Below are 15,699 nucleotides of genomic sequence, written 5' to 3'. Positions count from 1 at the left end.
CATTTTACATTTCCAAAATAAGCCTAAAATCCATTTATTTATCACTATATCCTCAAATAACACCCAAGTCCAAGGCACTACCAATTCTTTCCAGGACTGCTGAAGTAGCCTCCTACTCATCTACTCTTGACCATCTTCTGGTTCCTCTCCACGGAGCAGCCAAAGCAATCTCCTACAAATATCGACTAGATCATGTCACTGCCCTGCCCAAAATCCTTCAAGTTTTTCAATTGCACTTGGTGTAAAATCCAAAATCCTTACCTCATCCTACAAGGTGTTCCATGATGTGGGCCCTATCTACTGCCCCTCCCCTATATCATTTTCTTTCTCACTCCTTATTCTAAAGCCCAATTGACCTACTTTTAGTTTCTCACAAATGCCACGTTCTCGCCATGTTCTCTCCTACTTCAGGGTCTTTACACTAGCTATTCTCTCTACCTGGAATGTTCTTCCTCCTGCTCTTCCCACGGAGAGCTCCTTCTCATCCTTCTGATCTCAACTTAAATATTACTTCCTAGAAGAGGATTTGCCTGGTCACCCAATTTAAAGCAGATTCTAATATTACCCTTACCAGCACCCTATTTTCTGGTTTATAGCAATTTATAATTGTCTTATTTGTTTACTTTTTCATTGTTTGCGTTTTCTGCTATACAATGATCTACATGAAGACGGCGCATTATCTGTTACCTTCACCATAGTACCCTGAGTACCTAGCACAATGCCCAGCACATAGTAGACAATAAATATTTATTGAATATGGCCATAAATGCTTTTGAGTTAAAAACAAATCATTTATTATCACCCATTCTGTGCCAGATACTGCATAGACCCTTTACATACATCTCTTATATAATTCCCACAATAATCCCACAAAGTAGGTATTATCCACACTTTATAGTTGAGCAAACTGAAACTCAACTACCAAGGCCAGCTTCATGAGTGTGCAATTTGTGCAGTTACACAGGTCCCCATGTTCAGAAGTACCTATGTTTGGTTTAATGCTCTGCTTTGCTGTCTTGAAATTCTTAATATTTGAACAAGGGGTCCCACCATTTTCATTTTGCACTGCACCTCGCCAAGTTATGTAACCAGTGCTACTTATAGCATTAGATAATTTGTCAGATGCTACTAAGTAAAAGAGCCTTAATTTAGATACAGATTTGTCTGAGGTTTATATGCTTAAATACTAGGTAGCTTTTCACCTTCTGTAACTAGAAAAAATAACCCAAAGAGTCAGTCATCAAGTTCAAACTTCTGTTAAGTGAATGTTTAAACCAGCGTTTCCCAAATCAGTGTTCCTTAGAAGACTATTCTGCAATATATTAATAGGAGAGCTGTTTAAAAGGTGTTCTATGGTCAAATAAACTGAGGTGAATGTACCCTCTAGTCTCTTAGAGTTTCTCAATGCATATTAGCACGTGAAAGGCTCTTATGTTAGTATATGAAAGGTTAGCATATGAAAGGTTCTTTACCTCTCCCACAATTAAAAAAAAGTTTGTTTAACTTTGTTTTATCTAACATTTTCTGGTCTTAAATGACTACAGAATACTTTTCTAACAGCAAAGTTATTAATTCCTGGAAAACTGTTCTGTAGAACTCAGTTTTGGGAACGCTGATCTAGGTAAGGGTTGGCAAACATTTTTTGCAAATTTTCATAAGTAGTTTAGGCCTTTCAGTCTCTGTTGTAGTTAATTATGCCACCTTGGTGTGAAAGTAGCCATACACAATATATAAATAGCAGTGTTCCAATAAAACTTTATTTACACAAATAGGCACTTGGCTAGATTTGACCCACTAGCTATAGTTTGCTGGCCCTGATCTAGATAATTCCAGAAAAGAATTGGTCTTTTCTAGGCATAAATATCTCATCTGGCTCTTGACCACCACCATTAGTGGTCCTCCCAGTATTTGAACACCTATTTGAATATATCCTATATGATATAGAAGTCCTATCTGTTATGACAGTTTGGAGCTTCATAGATATTGCAAAAAAAAAAAAAAAACCCACTGACTGTTGCTCCAATGAATAAGGGGGGTAAATGGGAGAGGAGTGGGGATGAGTAGTTGGGTGTGTGGGAGATACTATTCCCAAAACGAAAAATGACAGGAAAGTAGAAAAGACATCTACCTGTAAGCTCCCTCCATGAAAATGAAGCCAGAGAACTTGAGGTAACTGTGCGAAGAAAAGAGTTGGGGTTAGGAGTAGCACAAATATACCCTCATACCCAAACCTGAAATATACAGAACGACACTGCTATAGTCATTCATGCTGTTCCCCAAACAGAAATACAACAAAGAAAGTAAGTCACCTCAACATCTTTTCTAACTTACCCACAAAGGTATTTTATAGCTAATGTCCAACATAAGGTAAAATATAAGAACTTTCCTTACACATATATTTAGGGAGTGTACATTTTAATTTATATGATCGGTAAGGAAAATTTTAGTCATGAACTTAAAGATGCATTATATGAAGTGACTATTTTCTGGCATTTTGCTTTCCATTGGATATTAGTCAGTTGCTTCTGTTGAGGCTTCCATTGAGGCTTCTTTTGAGCCTAACTTGTAAATGGGAAAGAACAAGGCATTGCTGCATATTAGTTTGACAGATATATACAATGAGCTATATTCAAATACATACACCCACACTAAATCCAAACACTTATACATATAGGTATATAAATAAAATATACAAGCACACACACAACTCCACATTCCTATAGTTTTTTTACTACTTGCACATCTTCAAAAGCAAGAGTGAGATTTATAGTTGGGGAGAAAATGTGACTAGACGGATGATAACAGGTGGTTGGGAGGAAGGAAAGTCTAGAAAGGCAGACACTAGAATGTCACAGAAATGGGCAGGCAAGTGAATGGTCTATTGATAACTGGCATCTATTCCCCACAACTGAACATTCCTTGGAGTTCAGGAATCAGCCACAAGAGGAAGGACTCCATCAATCTTCATTCTTTGTTCTTTTGTGCTATCTCCTATGAAAAACTATGGTTACATCAAAGGGAGAAGCTCTTTTGCAATTACAAAGGTTTGGGGGATTATGGAAAGCAACAAAAACCACAGTTGAATCTTTTCCTTTCTGTCTTCCTTTTCTCTAATTTTGGGCAACAAAAATTATGGAGATGGTTTCAAGAGATTTATAGGTAAATACTGTATCCATGTTCTATCTTAACATGTACACACATATACACATCAAACAAAATTTTAAAGATTCAGAAGAATTCTGAAGGCTATGAGGAGAAGAAGTAGGAGAAAGAGAATGAATAGACTTACCTAGAGTATGCCCTCTGTTACTTCATTCAGTTACTCACCTCTCTTTTCAGATAATAAACTCCAGGTACAAGCAGGTTCCATATCTTTTCTTTTCTTCTGATTGCTCATCCTGGCAAATCAAGAAGACTGTAATCCAAAACAGAAATGATGACTATAAGGCCTAGTGGAAGCTCAGAGTGAAAAAGTAACTCAAGAAAGACTCTACATTCAAGGCATTACAGAGTTTGGGGAAGACAGAACACCCAATAACCAAGTAGACATCTAGGGTGAGACTGGGGGGAAATCACATGAAGACAGACCAAAACTAACAGTCTTCAACTTGAAGAGAAAAAAACCTAAAAGAGGATAGAATGCCTATAAAGCTTTGAAAGGTAAAAATATGAGAATGTCAAACTGGGCTCTGAATCGGGTTACTAAGGGAAGGACAGGATTTAGGTAGTATACCTCTAATGTTTGTAGTCAAGGGAAGTAAGAATGACTATGTACTTCCCCAAGATATTTTTGGTGCCATCAATAAAGAGAAAATTCTAAGCCTACAAATTGGACTACCGTGGAATAAGAGAAGAGTCCTGAAGAGTCAGGAGACCTAGGCCATAGTTCTACTTCTATCTACCTATGGACCCTGAGTAAAATTCTTCTCCTTTCTGGATGTTTTACTATTTTCAAAAGGGCTCAGGGAATGTTAGACCAGGTTTCTTTCCAGGTTTAACATTGTAAGATCAGTGATTCTCATTCCTAGCTGCATATTAGAATCACCTTCTGACCTATGCTACAACATGGATGAACTTTGAAGACACTATGCTAAGCGAAATAAGCCAGACACAAAAGGACAAATACTGTATGATTCCACTTATATGAGTTATCTAGAACAGTCAAATTCATACAGACAAAAAGTAGAATAGTGATTACCAGGGGCTGGGGGAAAAGAGTAATAGGGAGTAATTGCTTTATGGTTATAGAGGTTCAGTTTGGGAAGATGAAAAAGTTCTGGAAATAGATGGTGGCGATAGTTGTACAACAATGTGGATTTACTTAATGCCACTGAACTCTACACTTAACAATGGCTAAAATGTCAAATTTTATGTTATATATATTTTACCAAAATTTAAAAAGAAGCAAATATTTGAAGAGATCTTTCACAAAAGAAGATATAGAAATGGTAAGTAGCATATGAAAAGATGCTCAATAGCACATGAAAAGATGACATCATTAGTCACTAGGGAGATGCAAATAAAAACTGCAACAAGGTACCACTTCACACCACCAGAATGGTTAACATAAAAAAGACTTATGGCCAGTCATGGTGGCTCACACCTGTAATCCCAACCTTTTGGGAAGCTGAGGGGGGAGGATCGCTTGAGGCTAGGAGTTTAAGACCAGCCTAGGCAATGTAGTGAGAGCCCATCTCTACAAAACATAAGAAAAAAATATTAGCCAGGCGTGGTGGTCTGTGCCTGTAGTCCTAGCTACTCAGGAGGCTTAGGCAGGAGGATCACTTGTGCCCAGGAGTTCAATGCTGCAGTGAGCTGTGATTGTGCCACTGCACTCCAGCCTGGGCAACAAAGTGTGACCATGTCTCTAAAAAAAACAATCTGAATGCATCAAAAATAAGATGGATTGATGGAGGAACAGACATGTGGTAAAGCAAATATAGCAAAATATTAAAAACTATAGAAAGTGTTGCATATATGTATATTCACTGAACACGTCTATACGTTTAAAAACTATCATAATAAAATACTGAGGGAAAAAAATCCCTGTGGGATGTGGTGACAGGGAAGTTTATAACCTTACAAGTATTTATTAGAAATTTAGAAAAATTGAATGTAAAAGAGCTTTTTAACTTAAAAGCTAGATCAAAAAATAAAAATAATTAAGATAAAATCAATAATTACCAAAATAGAAGGCAATGATAAAACAATAGAGCAGATCAATAAAAGAAAATAATATTAATTGTTCTTTGAAAATACCAATAAAAATAGGCAAATTTTTGGCAAATATGATTTCAAAAATAAAGGCACAAATTAACATAAAAATGAAAGGGGACCAAACTACAGACAGAAGAGATTAAAAATTATTTTTAAAATACTATGTATAACTTTTACACCAATAATTTTGAAAATCTAAGTGAAATGGATAATTTCCAGGAAAATAAGTAACAAAAATTAGCCTAAGAAATAGAAAACTTAAATAGACCAATTAATCACAGAAGAATGTAAAATGATAACAGTCTACCTCAAGAGTCACCAACCCCAAAAGTTTTGTGGATGAGTTTGACCAAATCACCTAGGAACAGATTAATCAGACTTTATATCAATTTTTCCATTGCAAAGAAAAAAAAGAGAAATTATACCACATAGCTATAAGCCTGGTATAATCTTGATACCAAAATAGAAAGTAAAGGGAAAGAAAATTACAGGCCCACCTCACTTGTGAGCCTTGATATAAAAATGTATAACCTTGATACCAAAATTGGACAAGTGCAAGAAAACTACAGGCCAGTATATTTCACAGGAGTGCTAATGGCATTTTGTTTGAGACAATTCTTCATTTAGTATCCCTAGTTCCCATTTACTAAATGATATTAGGAGGACTCCTCCTCCTACACACATACCCAACAAACTGTGACAACCAAAAGCACCTCCAGATATTTCCAAATGCCTCCTAGAGGGATGGTTTAGCCTGAGATTGAGGCTCAATGCTATAGGCAATTTCACTTATGAACACAGATACAAACATGGTAAATAAAATATTAGTCACTCAAATCCTGCAGTAGATTAAAAAAAGATATATCATACTCCAATAGGTTAATCCTAGGGATGCAAAGAAGGTTTAACATTTACAGATCTGTCAATGTGGAACAGGGCACTAAACCCTTACTTGGAAAATTGTCAATTAAAGGGAAAAAGTTAAGCGTTTATCCTGTCTTCCCTGTAGGAACTGTATTTTAGGCTTACTAAACAGCCCTAGTAAATGAGAGATACTTCTTTTTATAGAGCAATTCTAGCTAATGAATGCCGAAAAAATGATGGAATTAGAAAATCATTACTTTGAAACCCTAATGAAATAATTTTTTCAGATAACAGTTATCAAAAGAATGGTAAAGTCATTAGGTAAAAGGATGATGGAGAACTTTACAATGGAGGGATCAGATTGTCACCACATCAATCCACTTTTAATATTACTAGAAGTGAGACAACCATGCATCATGTAAAAGGAAATACATAGTATCACCATGAAATATTCTTGCCAAATAATAATTTTTAAAAACCTGAGTGTAATCAAGCTTTTAGATCTAACTTCCAGTCTACAGGAAATATGGACAATATAGAAACAAGTAAAACACCTCAAGGAAGTAATCAGTCAAATCCATAATGTGGGACAGTCTACAGGACAAATGGCAGGTTTCTTCAATGTCAATGGCATGAAAATAAAAGGGAGGAGGTACTGTTTGGTTTTAGCTTTTAAAAAGTTTAAATGAATAATGTACTTGTTAAAGGATCCATATTATCTACATTTTAAGTAGGTCCAACAAGTTGAGTATGAGGTTTTATTTGCTTTTCAAACTCCTTTTTCAAATACTCATAAAAGCATATGTAATCTGTGGTGTATTTTTAAACCAGATAAAATCTCAAATGTTATTGTTTATTAAATATTACCTTCTTTATACATGAAAAAAATTTAAAAATTTAAATGAAACTAAAGAGACATAGCCTAATACAATAAGTTGACCTCAGTTGGATGCTGATTCCAACAAACCTTAATGGTAAAAACATTTTTTAGATAATCAGAAAAATCTGATTATTCACTGAGTATTAGTGTGATAATGGTTTTGTAATTATGTAAGATATTCTTTTTGCTATAATTCTTTTGTTATGCATACTGAAATATTTAAGAGTGAAATCACATGATATTCATGATTAGCCTAAAATATTTCAGCACAAAAGACGGAAAGAGGATAGTTGAAACAAGTACGGCAAAATGTTGATGGCTACTGAAGCTGAGTTATGGGTATGTAGGGGTTTATTGTATACTCTACTGTTGTATATATTTGGAAATTTTCATAATAGAAAGTTTTTTAAAGCTATTAATGTACTTTAATGCATTAACAATGTAAAGGGAAAAAAACAGTATGTCCAACTTAGAGGTGAAAAAGCAACTGATAAAATTTCACACCCATTTGTGTTTTTAAAAAGCCTCAAAAGAGTAAAAATTAAAGAGAACTTATTTCACTTAATAAAGGGTAACTGCCAGAAACCCACAGTAAACCTAATGCTTAATGATAAAATTTTAGAAGCATTCCCATTAAAAGGAGGGATAAGATAAAAATATCTGATATCATTGCTACTACTCAATCTTATACTGGAGGTCCTAGACAATGCATTGAGACAAGAAAAATACATATGATATACAGGCTGAAGACAAAGAGATAAAACTATCAATATTTGCACATAATCTGTTTTCCTACCAAGGAAATCCAATAGAATCAATGAGAAAACTATTAGAATAAAAAGAGAATTTAGTAAAGTTGCTGGAGATAAGATCACAAACAAAAATCAACAACTTTCTTATACACCTTTAATAATTATAAAATGAAAGAAAAATCTTATCCATAGTAGCAACAAAAACCATAAAGTATCCAGACATTAAATTAAACAAGGTATGTTCAAGACATTTATGGAAAAAATTATGAAACATTGCTAAAGGACTTAAAAATTTGGATAAATGGAGAGCCCTATCACATTTATTCATATAAAGGTAGATTTGTTAATGTAAAGATGCCAATTCTCCCCAGTTAAATCTGTAAACTCAATGCAATGCCAACAAAAACACCAATAAGATTCTACGTAGACATGACAATCTGATTTTAAAATCCACATAAAATAGTAAATATGTAAGAATAACAAAAAAATTGAAGAAAAGTATCATAAAACATATTATTAAAAATGTAGAAATTAAAACAGTGTGGTAGAGATGCAGGTATAAGTAAATGGATCAGTACAACCAAACAGAGAATCCTGAAACAAACCTACATATCCATAAGGATCTATATTGATTAAAGGTAGCATTTAAAAGTCAGTGGAGAAAATAAAGAGGGAGGAATGTAGAAAAATATTCATTGCAGCAGGTTTCATATTAGCAGAAATTTGGGGATAACCATGTGAATGGGGAAATTCAGTCTATTTATTCTGTAAAATACTATGCAACAGTGAAGAAGAACAAGCTAGATTTATATTTATTAACATGAAAAGCTCTCAGAAATAATGTTGGGTGAAAGTAGCAAGTAGCAGAACAATATACATACCATGATACAATTGACATTTTTTAAAACCACTAAATAAGATCATATATTCCCCATATGCAAGTGCATGTGTGTAAAATGTTTGCAAAAAAATTTTAAAAGTTATGTCAAACAGTGAGTAGGAATGGAGGAGGTGGGAAGGAAATCAATGATGATCAAAGGGGATTTTAGACTTCCCTGTAATGTCCTAATCTTTCAAAAGAAAAATGTATTCATGTTATCATGTGCATAATAAATCAATAAATAAGGAATAATTAAAAGGCTGCATAATAATATGAATGAGTCCAGTTATGCTAAAATTATATATATGTATGAGTACTTATTTATTCACACAAAATGCATGAAAAGGGGACTGTAAGGATACATACCAAACGATGAACAATTGGCTGTTTGTTGTTGTTGTTTTTGTGGGATGGCAGAGAGGGAGCAGGAAAGGCAAGTTGCAAGATTTACTCTGTCTATACCTGTGTATAATGATACATCATAGCACCTACATATCATGTTTTGATCTTTTATCATGAAAATATGCTTATATATTATTAAGTAATTAAAAAATAAAAACAAGAAAAAAGTCAAAGACACACTGTTAAGTGGAAAAAGCTAGCTGCAGGATAACACAGAAATAATCTATTATGTAAAAAGCAAACCAACAAACAAAACAAAACTACATATTTTGCATGCGTTTATATATAGGTAGATAAAGTTGCAAATGAAATTAAGAACAGTTGTTAAATTTGGGGTGGGGTATTGGGTTGGGATAGAGGTGAAGGAGGATAATGAGGTGATTAAGAACACAGCTCCAACAATTACTAGCTGTAAGATCTCATGCAAGTTACCTGACCTCTTTGTGCCTCAGTATCCCCATCTGTAAAGTGGAAAATATAACAGTACCTATCTCATGGAGTAAATGAACTAATCTATTTAAAGCATTTAGAATGATGCTGGGCAGAGAAGGCCTATGTAAGCATTCACTCTCATTGTTATACATTTCTATATTTTCATAATTTTATAAGAAAATATTCATGTGCTGAGTCCAGCTCAGCACAGGGAACCCCAAACCAAGCGGCTCTGCTGAAATGAAGACAAAGTAGCCAATTATCAGGACAAGTGGGCACGGGGGACTCGATGCTTCTAAGAGCAAAAAGCCCAGTCCTTGGTGTGCATATTGCTTTTATTCGTACAACTCAAGATGGAATGAAGGAACTCAAGGGCAGGAAACAGATGGCCGTCTACTCCCCAGTCTCTATATTTTGAGAATGGTCTGTTCAAAGAACATTCCCAGACCTCCTACATGACTGCAGTCACTGGAGACATGGCTGTTTACTTCAACCTCTCAGGCTGCTGACCAGACGGCTTTCCGTCAGGTCGAACTCGGCTTTCCTTCATCCATACCCGTTCAGCATCAAGGAAACAGCCAGCTCACAGTTCTGCTCCTACATTCATGTATTCCTCATGTAATTCCTCATGCATTCCTTGTGTAATTTTAAGAATAAAATCTAAAATATAATATTAGAGAAAAAAAGAAAATTTTGTAAAATGGCACATTGCAAAATTAATATGCAATTAGCGACAAATTAAACGTCCATCAATAGGACAACAGTTAAATAAGTCATGATGCATCCATAACATGGAATACTATGTAACCCTTAAGAATGAGGTGGATCTCTATATATGGAAATGGAAATATGACTATTGTATATTTAAAATTTTTTAAAGTGATAAAATGGTATGTATCATTTTAATATATTATATATGTATACATCTATTATGTGTTTACATATTATACATGTGCATATTATATACGTGTGTGAGTGTGTGCACATATACACATAGACATATACACACTAACACACACAAATTGGCCTTTCACAATTTACCCTATATACTTTTGTGTTGTCTTTTTTATAATAAGTGTATAGTTATTACTTAAGAAACAAACACACAAATACTGAGAAAGCTGATGACATCATTCACCCAATCAAAACCCATTAATAGGAATATTCCCATTGCTCCTAGTATAAAGCCCAAAATACTTAAGAGAACCTGTCATCCAGCCTCACCTCACATTAACTCTCCTACGGCTAGACTAGAGCATCATTTAGCATGCTCTAACCATAGGCAACATCTTTCAATTCTTCAAATCATTATACATGCTCTAGCTTCAGGTCTTTGTACATGCTGTCTCCTCTACCTAGCACACTTCTTCCACCCACCCATTATCCACCTCCATCTACCCCAATTTATCCAGTTCTCATCACTTCTTCAGGGAAGCCTTCCCTGACATTCCAGACAGGGTCAGATCCCCCCGTTCATAAGCACGTACAGAATGCTTACTTTTCCTTCATAGCTCTTAACACACTTTGCAGCTTTCTAGTTGTAGGTAGGATTACTCATATATGTTAACACTTGGCCTCTTGCTGTCTTGTTATATCCTGACATCTAGTAAGAGCTCAGTGAATATTTGTGAAATAAATGACTGTTTCCCATTAATCAGGATGGATCTTGGCTTTAGCACTGGTTCTATTTTCTTCTCCATTTCAACCTCTGCCATCATATAAGCAACATCAATGTCTGTTGATAGCACACCCAACATGCTAGCCCCACTGTCCTTTGATCTCCTTTACTTCAACAACCTCTGACTACCTGCCACTTCACATGCTGTTTCTAGCCATTAGTGTCCTAAACCATCAAATAAACACTGGAGCTGCTCCACTTTAGAATTCCTGAATTCCACTAGCCCAGTCTCTGGCTAGAACCTCCTATCCCTCTTACTTCTTGGTACTTAGAATATCCACTCCTCATTCTCATCAAGATCTCCCATCCTTTGATTTCTCTCATTCTCCAGCTCATTATCACCTCATGGCTTCACTTCCTATTCTCTAGGTGCCATGGTGCATCACTTCAACCACTTTGTTACTAAAAGCTTCACTGCTCTTACCATTTTTAATCTACCATTTATTGAGCAGTTACTATGAGCTGCTTTACATGCATTACCTCTGCAATGCCTCACAAAACCTTTGAGGTTGATATAACCATTGTCCTCTTTTACTGAACTGATAAATTCAGTAAAGTTACAGTATACAAAATCAACATAGAAAAATCAGTAGAATTTCTATATGCCAACAGTCAACAATCTGAAAAAGAAACCAAGAAAGTAATCCCATTTATAATAGCTACAAATAAAATAAAAAACCAAGGAATAAACCAAAGAAGTGAAAGATCTCTATAATGAAAACTATAAAACACTGATGAAAGAAATTGAAGAGGACACAAAAAAATGGAAATATATTCCATGCCCATGGATTAGAAGAATCAATATTGTTAAAATGTCCATAATACCCAAAGCAATCTACAGATTCAATGCAATTCCCATTAAAATACCAATGACATTCTTCACAGAAATAGAAAAAATAATCCTAAAATTTATATAAAACCACAGAGGACCCAGAATAGCCAAAGCCATCCTGAGCAAAAGACCAAAATTGGAGGAATCACATTACTTGATTTCAAATTATCCTGCAGACCTGTAGTAACCCAAACAGCATGGTACTGGCATAAAAACAGACACACAGACCAATGGAACAGAATAGAGAATTCAGAAATAAATCCACACATCTATACATCTATAGTTATCTTATCTTCGACAAAGGTGCCAAGAACATACAGTAGGGAAAGGACAGACTCTTCAATAAATGCTGGGAAAACTAGATATCCACAGGCAGAAGAATGAAACTAGACCCTTATCTCTTACCATATACAAAAATCAAATCAAAATGGATTAAAGACTTAAATCTAAGACCTGAAACTATGATACTTCTAAAAGAAAACATTGGGGAAACACTTCAGGATGTTGGTCTGGGCAAGGACTTCTTGAATAATACCCACAAAGCACAGGCAACCAAAGCAAAATTGGACAAATGGGATCACATCAAGCTGAAAACCTTCTGCACAACAAAGGAAACAATTAACAAAGTGAAGAGACAACCCACAAAATGGGAGAATATATTTACAAACTACGCATTTGACAAGGGATTAATAACTAGAATATATAAGGAGCTCCAACAATTGAATAGGAAAAACTCGAATAATCCAATTTAAAAACGGGCAAAGGATCTGAATAGACATTTCTCAAAAGATAAGGAAAAGGATTCTTAAAGCGGTGAAGTAACTTGTGCCAGGTCACACAGCTGGAAAATAAAGGATCAGGGTGCAATTGGGATATGAAGGAGATATGTCTGACTCCAAGGTCCGTACTCCAAACCAGTAGGTTATCTTTGCCTCTCAGAGGGAAAGACAGCTCTGACTGCAACATGGGAGTGAAAAAGAGTGAGGCAGGCAAGTGTGAAGGCTTGGAGAGCAAGGCAGCAATCCAGGTGAGAGTTGATGGTGAACGAGTCATTGTCTACCCAAGCATTGCCCGTAATTCAAAATAAAGTCCCACTTACTTCTGGTGTATGACTTTACAAGATGAATTCAGTGGGCTTTGGCTCAGGATAGCACGACTAGGTGTGCCTAGAAAAAACCAAAAATAAATCAGTAATCTGAAACATTCTTTCAGAAGAAAATTTTTACTTTAACTTCTCTGAAAATACACACACACATATTTCTAGGTAAGCTACCACTTATTAAAGACTTCCCATGTGCTTGAAATTTATTATAGTCTTATTCACACCTCCAGCTACCCTGTGAGCTACCCCATCCATTTTAGAAGTAAGTATAGTGAGGTCCGAAAAGATTAAGAAAATTCGTAATGTCACACAGTTCTAGTTAATGGTAAAGATGGGATCGGAACCCAAATCTGCTGGTCTCCTTCTGGTCACTTTCCCAGCTAAGTCCGAATCTTAGATTCCCCACCCTACCTACAGGCTGTCAAGACCCTTGGGGGAAAAAAGTCACACGAGAAAGCATTACAAATCTAAGCATTACAAATCTCTGCACTACAACCTTATCTAGGAGCTGACCACCAAGACCTGAGGCTGGTGAGATCGGTGAGGATGGGCTCAGGGAGAGGCTGGCCTTTACCCTAAAGGCCATGAGGCACCCTTCTGCAATCTTACTCTGGGGAGTGATTTATCATACCCCCCCCAAAAAAACTCTTGCAGGCACTGTGTCCCACAGAAGCAGCAAACCTAGCCTCAAAGCCACCCTAAGCCCACAGAAAGATTAGGCAACGGCTCGGTCACCTGTTCTATTTCTTCTCTCACAGAATCAAAAGACAATGACAGATATCAGAGTAACCTATTTGGGTCTTCTCTTTCATTTAAATCATAATCTGGGATCTACGGATGGCCATCTGTGGGTCCACAAATCCTCTATGCCTATATGCAAACCATGGGCATTTCTTGTTAAGGAAATGGTCAATAGTTTTCCTCACATTTTCAGTGGGTCCACGTCCATCCACCAGCCCACCTCAAAAAACGAGGTTAAAAATCAATCATGGCTTTAAGCTCTGGCAGCAAGGGATTCCCTGACACCTTTACCTCGGCTGCACACACATGCAGTGTAGCTCCAGCGTCCCACCGTCAGCCAGACTTCCTTTCCTTTCTCCCCTCCCCCCCACGCACGCCTACGCGCACGTACCCCCACGCAGAACCCCCACGCACGCACTCACCCCACGCACACGCACATAAATCCCCACTCGCACACTCCCACGGGCACACGTCCATACAGGCTGCCTCCGTCACCACCCGGACACGCCCACATCGGCACCTTGTAAGTCACCACATGCATTTCCCCCCCCCACATCCACACACACGCGTTCCTGCACACATGCGCCTGCCCACATACTCCCCTCTCTACACTCCTTCGTACACGCGCGTCCCCCCTCACTACACGTACCAGCCCTCTTGCACATGCACGCACTTCCACATCCTTGGGAGCTTTTTCCCCTCTCCCCGCTCAATGGCTGGTTTGGGGGGCCGGCCCTCCCACGCCCCCAGCTTCGCAGCAGGAGGTCCCTCCCCAGCGCGCCGAGCTCAACCAGCCTGAGCCCCGCGGCAGCCCCACACACTCATCTGACTTGGCCGCCGCTTCCCTCCTTATATCCCAGGAGACACCGGGCGGGGTGTGGCACCTCTCACGCTCGGCCACCAGGGCCTGCCTGAAGACAACAGGGACGCCGAGAGCTCGGCCTGAGGGAACTCCCTCAATTTCCCGTCCCTCCGAATCCGGGGCGTGGGGTGCGGGTGGGGAGCAGGGAGGCGTTTCTTATCCTCGCTGGGGAAAGCGCTCACCTGATTCCCAAAGCCAGTTTGCCCTTCTACTTCCTCCCGGCGGGGTAGGGATTCCGAGAGTCAAGGTCTTTGAGGCGGGGAAGGGGAAATGACTCAGACAGGAGGCGGCCCAGAAGGAGGGGCTGGGCTAGAAACGGGGCGGGGTGGGGGGGAACGACTGGGGGGCGGGAGGGAAAGGGGAGAAAAAAAAGGGATGTGAAAACCGCGCCGGGGGGCAGTTTTGAGGGTGTCTAGCGACGACCTGGAAGTCCTTCCTGGTTAACCCTGATTTCAGGAGCCGCTGGACTAGGTCATTTCCTCAGTGCTGGGCCTAAACTTGTTCACCTTGCGCCAAAGGGAGCCATGGCTAAGATCCTTGCTAGCAGCTCACCAGGCATCTAGGAATCTGCTGGTTTGGGCATGGATGCAGGGATTAACTCTTCATGTTCTAGGGAGCCAGTAATAGTCTTTACCTTATAGGGTTGCTGCTAAATGAGTCACTGCATCTCAATTGCTCAGCATAGTGTAAACAATCAATCAATGATAGCTCCTATGATTAGAAAAGTGTTCGTTGATCATCTGTTACTCCTCTAGGTTATGAGTCTCATGAGTGCAAGGACTATGTTTCTTATTCATCACTGAACTTTAGCACCTGACCCAAAGAAACTATCAATAAATTATCTGTTGAATGAATGAGTAAATGAATGATTGAATGATAACTTGGAGTGGTGACTATACCAAGACCCTCTCCTCTGCCCCGTAAGGAGTGTATTTGTGGGAGTCTGGGGGGAAAGTCCATGATTGTGGAAGGTAGCACACAGAACCCTTTTTGGTTGCTGTATCGAGTGACCTGCTCTGCCCTTGGAAAATGGAATGTCTTTGGCAATTATTTACAT

At 37.9% G+C, this 15,699-nt stretch overlaps 1 protein-coding gene across 2 annotated transcripts in view; it reads right to left on the bottom strand.

Annotated features, from left to right (window-relative positions):
• LOC123628297 (NACHT, LRR and PYD domains-containing protein 12-like) overlaps positions 1 to 14,894 on the bottom strand; it is a 35,959-nt gene extending 21,065 nt beyond the window's left edge. Inside the window, exons 1-4 of one of the 2 annotated variants that reach the window (XM_045537928.1) lie at positions 14,825 to 14,894; positions 13,037 to 13,103; positions 3,328 to 3,415; positions 2,129 to 2,173 (exon numbers count right to left, since the gene is read on the bottom strand). In XM_045537928.1, the coding sequence (XP_045393884.1) occupies positions 2,129 to 2,173; positions 3,328 to 3,397 (115 nt within the window). In that variant the 5' untranslated portion in view covers positions 3,398 to 3,415; positions 13,037 to 13,103; positions 14,825 to 14,894. Of the gene's footprint in view, positions 1 to 2,128; positions 2,174 to 3,327; positions 3,416 to 8,959; positions 9,069 to 13,036; positions 13,104 to 14,824 lie in introns of those variants that run through there. The other variant, XM_045537929.1, reaches the window with a different exon arrangement.
• Between the last annotated feature and the right edge of the window lie 805 nt (positions 14,895 to 15,699).

This window comes from Lemur catta, chromosome X (assembly GCF_020740605.2).
Source record: "Lemur catta isolate mLemCat1 chromosome X, mLemCat1.pri, whole genome shotgun sequence".
In the NCBI taxonomy this organism is placed as follows: Eukaryota; Metazoa; Chordata; class Mammalia; order Primates; family Lemuridae; genus Lemur; species Lemur catta.
Note: the sequence above shows the minus strand (reverse complement) of the source record. Positions and strands in the feature narration are given on the sequence as shown.